Raw genomic sequence first — 12,334 nt, 5'->3', positions numbered from 1 at the left:
GGCTGGAATAGTAAAAGAAGAATAAGATACAGATTTTTATTTTTTATTATTTATTTATTTATTTATTTTGCCATCAAACAGTTTTGTTAGTGACGAGTTGTATCCATTTCTTGGTTTCAATTTCAATTCAGACTCAAGGCACAGGAGGGAAGAAAGTCTTTCAGACTGATGAGTGGAGAAATGGCCCTGTCGAAGAACGCCTTGAGTATGCGCTTGTGAAGGTGAGTTACAGGAGCCTGAACTGGAGGGCCGGAGCCTCATCGTGGCTGACTGGTGCTGTTGCGGGCAGTGTGGTGCTGACAGTAGCTGGAGAAGGAGATGCTCTAGACCACTGATTCTCAACCTGGGGAGGTCCCCCTTGCTGTCCCCCAGTCCCCCCACCATAGCACATTTGACAGTGTTCAGAGACATTTTTGATTGTCATAACTGTGCGTGGAAGGTATTACTGGCATCCTATGGCCAGGGATGCTGCTAAACATCCTACAGTGCCCAGGACATCCCCAAACAACAAAGAATATTCCCTCCCAGGTGTCAGTAGTGCTGAGGCTGCGAATCCTGTCCTGGACCAAGTTGCTGTCAGTTGGTCAGCAAGTCAGTTTCATAGTTGGAATTTTAGGCTTTAGGCAAGATCGGTAATCTCTTGGCTTCAGTTTCCTCGTGTGAGTCTGGAGAAACTCAGAGTTCTTTTTTTTTTTTTTTTTTTTTCCTCTTTGGCTCTGGAGTTTAACCTAGTTAACTCTTGCACCTTTTGAGATTCACATATTTCAATTTGTGGAGCTAGTCGGCCAATCCAAGGATCATTGAACTGGGGACCTTGGAGGAGTGGGGCTTGTCATTGAAGGGTGGATAAGTCAGTGGAGGCTTCATGGATTTGAACTTCATTTAAGGGCCCCATCCAGTGTCGTTTCTGCCCAGCCCTACAGCATTACAGTGAGAAAACTTACTGATTTCCCAACAGGTATTTATTAATGTATAATCTGGTAAAACACTAAGATACAAAATGTATTTTATGATGCATTTGAACTTATTAGTCCTTCTCTATTAGCTTATTTTACTGAGGTACATTTTAAAGCATTTTTTTAATTGGCATATAAAATTGTATGTATTTACTGCATACAACATTCTGTTTTGGAAGTCTATGAGGTATTTACTTTGTATCAGTAAAGCCAGCTAAGCACTTTATCTCAATCCTCAAAATAAACATATGAGATACTATTATAATACTCTAATTGAGGAAACTGAGGCTTATTGAATTGCCTAAATTAGTGATAGGAAGCCCGATTGGACCCCCATGCACTCTTGATTCTGGAACCTATGCTCTTCAGCATTTTCATGATGGCTCTGTGGAGGTAATGCAGTTTTTTAGGTGATCTTTTTTTTCTTTCTTTTTTTTTTTTTTGTCTTTTTTTAGGGCATTGAAAAACATATTATTGAGGATACTGAGGAAGCCAGGTTAAACCAAGAAAGATATCCCCGACCTCTCAATATAATTGAAGGACCCCTGATGAATGGAATGAAAATTGTTGGTGATCTTTTTGGAGCTGGAAAAATGTTTCTACCTCAGGTTGGCAAAAGATGGGGAGCAATTTTCACAATTGAATCTTTTCTTTGTTATTTAATACATGCTGATTTGGGATGTATTTCTCAGGTTTTAATTTGGACAAGAGTTCAGTGGCATTGGCTAGTCGTTCCTTCTCTAAAATGTGTTTAGGAGTCATGTCTGGAAAAATCCATCTTTGGAGTGGTGTGGATGTTAGAAATCATCCAAAAATTCGTAGCATCGTAATCTATCATAATCCTTATGTTCTAATTTTTTTTTTGAGACGGAGTCTCCCTCTGTCGCCCAGGCTGGAGTGCAGTGGCACAATCTCAGCTCACTGCAACCTCCGCCCCTCCAGGTTTAAGCAGTTCTCTGCCTCGGCCTCCGGAGTAGCTGGGATTACAGGTGCATGCCACCATGCCCAGCTAATTTTTTTGTATTTTTTTGGTAGAGACAGGATTTCACCATCTTGGCCAGGCTGGTCTTGAACTCCTGACCTCATGATCCACCCACCTTAGCCTCCCACAGTGCTGGGATTACAGGCATGAGCCACCGCAGCCGGCCTTGTGTTCTAATTTTTGTATCACCTCTCACCCCCAATGCCTATCTCTCCCCTCCAAAAGTAAAATAAAACCCAAGATAAATGTAGAGTTACTAACATTAAGACTTGATATGACCAGGCACTATTCATCTGTAAGGATGCATATTTTGAGACAAATGTTTCTGTTTTAAATAACGGTACATTAGGTGGTTTGTTTAAAGTAAAACCAGAACTCTTATTCTGATTTACAGCAGCTACTAACCACATCAGTTAACACATACTTGTTGAGCATGTAGGTTAGTGACTGCAGCATTTGAGAAACTAAAAGGCCCTCATCTTGCCTAAATGTAAGGCTGGATTTTAAGTGAGTTGTAAAGCTGGGGATTGAGAAGAGTGGGCTGGGAATGGGCTCATGGTGGAGAAGCTTTGGTCCTGAAGGATACATAGAACTCTTGGATAAAAGATAGAGGGCCTCCTAGACAGAGGAAAAAGGAACAAGCAAAAGTTCAGAAGACAGAAATTGCAACATTTGATTTCTAGCCTTGTTTTCCTTCTGCTGTACCTTATTATTCACTAGCTTTCCCTCCAGGGAGCTTATCCTTTATTCTGCCTACTGTCAACAGACTCCAGTGTGGCTGTCCTGAAGTCAAAGCATGCATTCTTAATGTGTGCCCAAATTTCACAAGTGGCCATCAGCAGTTGTTCCTGTGGTTTGGGAAAGATGCCTGATCCTATGCTTTTTTCCTCAGGTTATAAAGTCAGCCCGGGTTATGAAGAAGGCTGTTGGCCACCTTATCCCTTTCATGGAAAAAGAAAGAGAAGAAACCAGAGTGCTTAACGGCACAATAGAAGAAGAGGCAAGTCGTTTTGTTCAGGCCTATGGGCCTTCAGTGAGTTGACCTGGAAGACCTGAAGTGGTGGTGGGGGCCTAAGCAATCAGGCTTGGCTGTGTTCGTTATTGAGGATAAAATAGAGAAATGATCCCACATCTGTCCCTTTTTTAACCAAATATCAGAGTACTCTGGGACTTTCTTTTGAATGTAGCTTTATCACATTTTTAATATAGATACAATTTTTCAATCAAAACCCATGTTTTCAAGACAAAGCCATTTCATTCCTGTATTCCTTCGTTAACCGATATTTACACAGTTCCTGTGATGTGCCGAGTACTGTGCCGCGCTCTGCTCACTACAAAGGTCTGTCCCTGCCCTTGAGGCAATTGAGTCATGCTTGTTTTTAGAAAACTCTTAACTGAATAGTCTCTCTCTGCTGGTGATGTCCTTGGCACCACTTCTGGATTCAATTTAATTCTTGTTGGCTGCACCACTAGAGTAAATCATTAAGCTTTTTGACCTTGTTAGGTCCTTGTGAAGCTCGGGCAGCTTTGGCCCCTAGGATTCTGAATTTTTAAATTGATCTGTGTTTGTGCGTAGCTCAGACAGACAGAGTTGATAAAAAACCTTGTTTTGCTTTTTTTCTTACTTGGGGGAGTGGTGGGGGATGCTGACTGTGCATAGAACAGCAGTGCTGAGGAGAGGTACTCATGTGCCCTCTGCCTGGGCTTTTGTGGTTTTTCAGATTCGGATGGGACACACACATACAGTTAACCTGTTCCCCTCTCCCCTGCCTCTCCCTTAATTGCTAACAGTAAACGTTTGTCAAATAGGTCCCCCCCCGCCCTCCCGACCCAGAGTTAAGGGTGTGGTCTTCAGCTGTGGGGCTGTTTTGTGTGTGAACATCAGCTGTTCTTTGAAAGGATGGGACCCCGATCTTGGTTGAAGCCCCTTGGGGTAGCCCGTTAGGTGGGCCTCCTTTGAACTGCTTGAGCTTTGGTTTCCAGGTCTGTTTTTGAGGTGTTCTTGGTTGTATTGAGTTGCTTTCTGCGCTGGCCCCTGCCTTGCTCTGGAGAACTAGGTGCTCTGCCCTGAGCAACCCTGCCTTGCTGAGCTGCTTGGCTTCCTTTCCAGGACCCTTACCAGGGCACCATCGTGCTGGCCACTGTTAAAGGCGATGTGCACGACATAGGCAAGAACATAGTTGGAGTAGTCCTTGGCTGCAATAATTTCCGGTAAGTTAGGACCTCACCTCTTTCAACCCCTTTACCATTTAAAAATGAAAGCTTTTAAACAGAATAATTCTTTAATGGATGGGAAGAGTAGGGCATGGCAGTGGATGTTAGAGGTTTTTATTTCTTTTTGTTTACTGTGTTTTTTACTTTTCTTCAGCGAACACAACATTTCAGATGACATAAGTTAATCATTAACCGAGTTCAATAAGGACATAAAGAATAGTAAAAGCTATTCAAGTGGGGTGGAAACCGCCCAGAGGATTCCAGGGGTTGGATGTTGGGACAGAGGCGCTAATGGCCGGAATATCAGGCTCCTTCCCGTGGCCAGTGGTGTTCATCATATCTTCTTTTTCGTTTCAGTAAACTCAGATTTTAGAACCAAGATCTTATGAGACCTTGGCTAAATGGAGTTTTACAGGAAGGCCTTCTCTGTACAAGTCTCAGTTGGCTTTGCTTAGAGCCAGGACCCTGTGTTCTTGGTGGTGATTAAGCTAGATTTTGGAATGTTATATACAAGTAAAACCCCTTTCTGATATATCTCATTATAATTAATATTCATAACAAAGTCATTTCCATGTGAGAGCTGATGACTTGTAGTAAGTATATGTTTCGCTTAGATTTGAACTATTCTTTGTAATGAAAAGCCTAATGGAAATAATGCTTTCTCATATCCATGTCCAGCCAACAGTCCTTTTGAGTCATGGACTTCTTTCCAATGTGCTATTTTCTCTAGATAGAGAAGAAAATTGACTGGAGCTGTCCCTGTACTCCTCAGTTCTCTTCTTCGCTGTCAAGTAACAATTACCTGCTAAGCTCTCTCCCTGCTGTCAACATTTGTGTCCATCTCTGCCTTCAAGGCTAATTAAATACAGCGAAGAACCTTTCAGTAAGGCTGGAGACAGAGGAGCAGTGTCAGGAAGGCATTTTTTCCACCTCTGACTGTCTTCACAAGCACTTCTGTTTACCTGCTCACTTACTGTCTAAAGACTTAGCATTCTCTCCTAGTCCTAGAAACCAGGAATACCATTTCTATCCATGTACTTATTATTTTTTAAAGAGATAAATTTATTGAAGAGAGATAGTTGTAATGAAATTTTACCTATATAATAAATATCTGGATAAGGTGTTCGCTTCCTAAAGTCTACAAAGCATTTCTGCTGTTGGCTTACCTTTGCAAACCTGAGGTTGTTGGTTCCTGTTTGCATTCATCACAATCAGTTAAAATTTCGCTTCAGTTAATAAATGTTTATAGACCATCTTCAACATACCAGGCATTATGCTAGAGACACCAAAATGATTTAGTTGACTTTTCTCCTTGAAAAGGTTTACTGTTTCTCAGCCTTAATAGCCAGATACATGTTCAGCCTTAATAATGGGACAGGAGCCACTGAAGAAAGTGTTTTGTAGGTAAACTTCCTAAAAGTGATTCTTGAGATATCATTGTCATGTGCTTTATCATTATGTATTTTGATCAATGGATACTTAGCTGAGAGTATTATACTAGCAATGTTGATTTCTCCAGTAAAGACATTTTAGAAGCCAGGGAACACTGTGGCATTTCTCCAGGGTGCTGCTGGAACTGAATGTCAGCAGTTGTGAAGATGCTTATTATTAAGCCTGAGGCTTTTACTGCAACAAACCCAGTTGCTGTATGTTGGGCATTGAGGGTTTGCTTATCTTTGCTAATAAGTCTAACTGGAGAAACACCTTCTGATGAAACGTTACTTTCATTTTACAAAAACAAGCGAATGTGCAAACTTCATGTCAAACACCCCTTTGGCCTGTGTGTGATAACACATAGACTCTTCCATTGGTGAGTTTAATTTTATGGTGTCAGCTAGTAGACAAGTGTCCCTGGAGATTGTCTTATGGAATAATGTGTGCTTTTACTGTCAGTACCAGGCCAGTATGCTTGAAGGAATTACCCAGCCTACTGAGTGAGTCTAGCAAACTATCCTGTATCTAATCCTTCTCTTTCCTGGCGTTTTATCCTTGTTGCAGTGAGCCTCACAAAATGATAACAGTGTTTTTTCTTTGTGAGGATAAAAGAAAGAGAGCTAAAAGTGACAGTTGTGTTTAGAGAGAAAATGTATTTTTTAAATGGGGAAGATATGATGCAATAGAATTGCAAATTTGAGGATTTGAATAGAACTAAGGATGTATTCACCAAGAATCTACTATTACCTACCTTTTTTTTTTTTTTACCACGTCCCAATTTATACAGTTCTTTTATATCACTGATTTTGTTTTCTTTGTCATCTTTTTGTTGTTGTTATTTTGGTTCCTTTCCTTTCTTTTCTTTCATCCTTCCTTTCTTTTCATGGTTTTGATCCTACTACCCTGCCTGTTATTGTATTTCTCCTTTTATAGATGAGAAAACTTAGGCTTAGAGAACTTGAGAGGTTTCATCATAGTCCCATGGCTAGCAAGTGTCAAGCAACATTCAGGGCTTTTGGTTCCAGAAGCTGAGACTTTGTAATATGTCACCTTACTTTACAATATTTTTTTTTGACTTGAGTTGTAAACAAGTATAATGTCTAATATTAACACAGGCATACCTTGTTTTATTGTGCCTCACTTTATTGAGCTTTGCAAATACAGCGTTTTGTAAAAATTTGAGTTTTGTGGCAATCCTGCATAGAATATGTGTCTTGATGGCATTTTTCCAATAGCATGTGCTCATTTCACGTCTCTGTGTCACATTTTCCTAATTCTCACAATATCCCAAACCTTATTATCATGTCTGTTATGAACTGTGATCAGTGATCAATGTTACTGTTTTAATTGTTTTGGGGTACCATGAACCACACCCATGGAAGATGGCAAACTTAATCCATCAATGTATATGTTTTGACTGCTCCACTAACCAGCCATTCCCCATCTCTCCCCCTTTCCTTGCGCCTCCATAGTCCCCGAGACACAACAGTATTGAAATTAGGCCAGTTAATAACTCTGTAATGGCCTTGAAGTCCTCTAAGTGTTTAAGTGAAAAGAAGAGTCACACACCTCGACTTTAAATCAAAAGTTAGTGAGGAAGGCATGTCAAAAACTGAAACAGGCTGAAAGCTAGGCCACTTGCACCAAATAGCACAGTTAATGCAAAAGAAAAGTTCTTAAAGGAAATTTAAAATGTCCCTCCAGTGAATACACAACTGATAGGAAAGCAAAACAGCCTCCTTGCTGGTATGAGGAAAGTTTGAGTGGTCTCATTGGAGATTAAACCAGCCACAATATTCCCTTAAGCCAGAGTCTCATCCAGAGCAGTTTGGCATTGTTGGAGCAATAACAGATTGAAGAGAGCTCCAACCGTCTTCAATTTTGTGGAGGCTGAGAGAGGTGAAGAAGCTTCAGAAGAAAAGTTTGAAGCTAGCAGAGGTTGGTTCATGAGGTTTAAGGAAAGAAGCCGTCTCCTAATATAATGGTACAAGGTGAAGTGCAAGTGCTGATGGAGAAACTGCAGTGAGTTTTCCAGATCTAGCTGACATCACTGAGAAAGGTGGCTACGCTAACCAGTAGGTTTTCAGTGTAGATGAAATAGCCTTCTGTTGGAAGTAGATGCCATCTAGGACTTTCATAGCTAGAGGGGAGAAGTGAATGCCTGGCTTCAGAACTTCAAAGGACAGGCTGACTCTCTTGTGGAGGGGCTAACACAGCTAGTGACTGTCAGTTGAAGCCAATGCTCATTTGCCATTCTGAAAATTCTAGGGCTTTAAGAATTATGTTAAATCTACTCTGTCTGTGCTCTATAAATGGAATAACAAAGCCTGCATGAGAGCACATCTGTTTTCAGCATGGGTTTACTGAATATTTTAAGCCTACCGTTAAGACTTACTGCTCAGTAAAAAAGATTCCTTTCAAAATATTACTCCTCATTGACAGTGCACCTGGTCACAAGAATTGTGATAGAGATATACAAGGAGATGAATATTGTTTTCATGCCTGCTAACACAACATCCATTCTGCAGCCTGTGGATCAAGGAGGAATTATGACTTTCAAGACTTACATTTTGTAAGGCTGTAGCTGCCATAGATAGTGATGGATCTGGGCAAAGTAAATCAAAAAACCTTCCATAAAGGATTCACCATTCTAGAACATTAAGAACATTTGTAATTCGTGGGAGAAGGTCAAAATATCAACATTAACAGGAGCTTGGAAGAAGTTGATTCCAATTCTCATAGATGACTTTGAGGGATTCAAGACTTCAGTGGAGGAAGTAACTGCAGATGTGGTAGAAATAGCAAGAGTAAACCAGAATTAAAAGTGGAGCCTGAAGATGGAAATGAATTGCTACAGTCTCATAATACAACTTCAACCGATGAGGAATTGCTTCCTATGGCTGAGCAAGGCTGAGCAAACAAAGCAGTTTCTTGAGATGGCTATGAACAGTGTTGAAATAACAACAGAGGATTTAGAATAAATAGCATATAAACTTAGATGATAAAGCAGTGGCAAGGTTTGAGATGATTGGCCTACAATTTTGAAAGTAGTTCTGTGAGTAAAATGCTGTCAAACAGCATCACATGCTACAGAGAACTCTTTTGTGAAAGTCAGATTCAGTTGGTGTGGCAAAAGACTTCACTGTTGTCTTATTTTGAGAAATTGCCACAGCCGCCCCAAACTTCTGCAACCACCACTCTAATCAGTCAGCAGCCACGAACATCAAGACCCTTTGCCAGCAAAAAGGTTACAACTCACTTAAGACCCAGATGATCATTGGCATTTTTTTTAGCAATAAGTATTTTTAAATTAAGGTATATATACGTTGTTCTTTTAGACATAATACTATTGCACACATAATAGAGTACATATAGTGTGAACATAAATTTTATATGCATTGAGAAACCAGAAAATTCATGTGACTCACTTTATTGAGATACTTTATTGTAATGGTTTCGAGTTGAACCTATAGCATCTCTGAGTTATGTCTGTATTCTAAATTCCCCTCAAGAAATAATGTAGAATATTTGGAAATATTTTTGATTAATTCCATTGAGGTTAATTTTACGTATACTCTATAATAATAACTAGGAAAAGGCAAACAGGGCATTTTCTATTACAGACAATACACACTAATTATGTAAGAAAAATATGCTATTTCAAGATACATTTTACAGTTATACATCTAATATTTTTAAACATGGGTCTGATAACCAGTGTTTATTAATATAACTGTCTAGTGTAAGTAAAAAAGCAGTATATGACTGAGCATGAAAATAATTCCAAACTGTATAATGTTGGAATGTTCAGCTGAGTGAGGAACATGACTGTACCTAAGTCAAGGATATAATAATCCAGTCTCTCCTGAGCACTGCACATGCTGATAATTATTTAGAGGCTTTGGATCTACTTTTTGAAGGGGAGAGCAACAATTTGTTTTGTTTATTTTTTTAAAAAGTAATAGAAATGGCAACAGACCCCATTGGCACTGCTTAAGTACAAGTTGGAAAACCATGGCTGGGGACTGTAGACTGGATGGAAACACATGCCATCTTGTGGTGGCATGTGTGAATTGCAGGAGCAGCAGATAGGCTGCCACCTTAGTTAACTGAGAAATAAAGGGTAAAATGACAGTAGGTATCAGGTACCTTAAAAGGATGCCGATGCAGTTTTCTTTTCCTTTTTAAATTTCTTCTGGAGACGAAAAGGACTTTTTGTCTCATATTATTACAGTATTTATTTTTGAAATTCTATGTATTCTTAAATAGTATGAGATGCCTTTGCTAAAACATTCAGAGCAACTTTTTTTTTTTCCTGTATTTGTAGCCAAATTAAGTGTTTGCTCTCATAGCTCTATTCTAAGCACTTAAAACAAGTCTTTTTGTAGAGACAAGGTCTTGCTAAAGTTGCCCAGGCTGGACTCAAACCCCTGGCCTCAAGTGGTCCTCCTGCCTTGGCCTCTTAAAGCACTGGGATTACAGGCATTAGCCTCCATACCCAACTTCTGTTCTAAGCACTTTAAAACAAATACTGTAAAATCAACATCTTCTGTAACATTCATTTTTATTCTGTTTAGCTTCCTATGTGGCGAAATACAAGAATGTGTATAGGGAGAGGCTTACAGACATAGGGTATGGCTCAAAATGACAAAGGAAAACTGAGGGAGAGTCAAGGAAGATGGGGTTATGTGTGGGGGTAAAACAGGAGGTTGTGGTAGAGGTGAGAGGGAATAGAGAGGGATGGTGGGAAGAATGGTAGCAGGCACAGAGGGCAGGGCTGGATCTGACCTGTGCCCTTTTCTCTGACTTCACGTACCCTGGGATTCCTAGCTGGCTCAGGACTCTGGGCCCTCATAGTGCTGGTCTCTGCCTACACTTCCCTGTTTCCTTCAGCTAATACCCACTTAAGCTTTCAAAATTCATTTCAGACTTCCCCCTAGGGTGCTTTTAGGTGTCACCCATTTTGGGCCTTCCATACATAAGACACTGTAAATGCTTTCATTGTAGTGCTTGCCACACCATATTCTAATTCAGAGCTTGCCAACAGTTTCTCAACTCAGATGTGCCAGGAAACCCATTCTCTTTCCTGCTCGAGAGTGGAGCTGGGCCTCCATCCCTAACCTAGAGCCGAATCATAGCCCAGGGCTATGAGCAACTTCCTTTGTGCATCTCGGTACCATAAGTGTCATTTTCTATGTGTGGAAAAAGTGGAAATTGCTCCTTAATCAGTAGTACCTTCGACCATTTCCCCAGCAAGACGACTTTGAAGGCAGGCTAATAAGCTGGAAATTGAACTTGTCTCCCAGGCCCCTTGGCTCAGTGTTCTCAGTTGTCGTCTTACCTCACTGATCGGTGGTTATGGTTCACTCCTGCTGATTTCTCCTTCTGGGAGTGGTCTTTAAACACAGAAATGTTCTGGGGCTCAACACTTGGACCTCTTCCCTGTCTTCACTATCTAGGTTTGTGTTTCTCAAACTGTAATGTGCCTTCTTGTCACCTGGGGATTTTGTTAAAAGTCAGATTCTGATTAGGGTAGGTCTGGACTGGAGGTTCTGCATTTCCGACAAGCTCTCAGGTAGGGCTGGTGCTGCTGGTACAGGAGCACACCTGGAGTAACAAGGCCGGGGGTGGGCTGAAGTCGTCGCATTCGTTTTGCGACTTCAGTATCATCTGATGTACTGACAAGTCCCAAATTGTATCTCCACTATGGATCTCTCCCCCAAACTTTAGACTTACATATCCAGTTGACTCCCTGACAGCTACATTTGGATATCTAAAGAAATCTTAAATTTAATATTTTGAAAGAAGAACTAATTGCCACCATTTTGTGAACACCTCCCCAACTCTCCCCTATCTCAAGAAATAGCAACTTCATTTTTCTTGCTGCTCAAACCGAAACTCTTGTGTCATCCTCTCGTCGGATGACCCACATGTAACCCATCAGTTCTCCTCTCACAGTATTTCCAGGATTTGACCGCTTCTCACTACCTATACTGCTTCTTGTCTGGATTTTTGCAGCAGCCTAATCAATCTCTCTGCTTCTCTACCCTGGGCTTGTTTCAGTCCAAAGCAATCTGTTAAATCCAAGTCAGATTTCTTACGCCACTGTTCAGACCTTCCAGTGAATTCTCTCCTCACTCAGTAAAACTCAGAGCCCTTGTAGTGGTCTGCAAGGCCCTTGTGTAGTGGGTATAATCTGGAAGCTGCCTGGACCCCATCCCTGGCCAGTTAAATCACACTCTCTGGAAAATGGAGTCCAAGCTTCAGGTTATTTGGTTTTGAAAAGCCTCACCTGGTGATTCTGATGCAAAGTCTACACAGGCTCTGGCCTTTTCCTCCTCCTCTGAACTCATCACCAACCACTCTCTCCTTCTCCATTTCTGTTCCAGCCACAACAATCTCCTTGCTCTTCCTTAAACATGGCAAGCATCTGTATAAGATGTTCTGAGAGAAACACTCTGAAACAAGAAAAAGTAGTGAGAGCAAGATGATTCTTGCCATCATACTGATGAGTTTTAGTTGAATTTTAAAACATAAAATGTTAAAAAAATCAGCTTTGGAATGTATGCCTTTTTGTCTTGATTTAAAAGCAATATGCTATTTTTCCTAGTTTTGTATGTGACAGTCTATGCTTAGTCATTGTTTAACAAAAGATCCAGGTACTAGACTTTCTTCAATATGTTAAAAAGAAAAAAAAAGTGTGTGGTACCATCTCCTCCTGCTGTAACCTGCAGTGGTTATACATCAT

The 12,334-nt window shown here is 40.6% G+C and overlaps 1 protein-coding gene across 2 annotated transcripts in view; it reads left to right on the top strand.

The window, feature by feature from the left end:
- The window catches only part of MTR (5-methyltetrahydrofolate-homocysteine methyltransferase), a 107,900-nt gene that overhangs the window by 67,464 nt on the left and 28,102 nt on the right, over nucleotides 1-12,334 (top strand). For both annotated transcript variants that reach the window (XM_033200453.1, XM_033200452.1), the window contains exons 19-22: nucleotides 132-221; nucleotides 1,412-1,564; nucleotides 2,831-2,938; nucleotides 4,049-4,149. In XM_033200453.1, the coding sequence (XP_033056344.1) occupies nucleotides 132-221; nucleotides 1,412-1,564; nucleotides 2,831-2,938; nucleotides 4,049-4,149 (452 nt within the window). The remainder of the gene's footprint in view (nucleotides 1-131; nucleotides 222-1,411; nucleotides 1,565-2,830; nucleotides 2,939-4,048; nucleotides 4,150-12,334) is intronic.

The sequence above is a fragment of the Trachypithecus francoisi genome, unplaced genomic scaffold, assembly GCF_009764315.1.
Source record: "Trachypithecus francoisi isolate TF-2019V2 unplaced genomic scaffold, Tfra_2.0 Lachesis_group5, whole genome shotgun sequence".
Classification (NCBI taxonomy): Eukaryota; Metazoa; Chordata; class Mammalia; order Primates; family Cercopithecidae; genus Trachypithecus; species Trachypithecus francoisi.
Note: the sequence above shows the minus strand (reverse complement) of the source record. Positions and strands in the feature narration are given on the sequence as shown.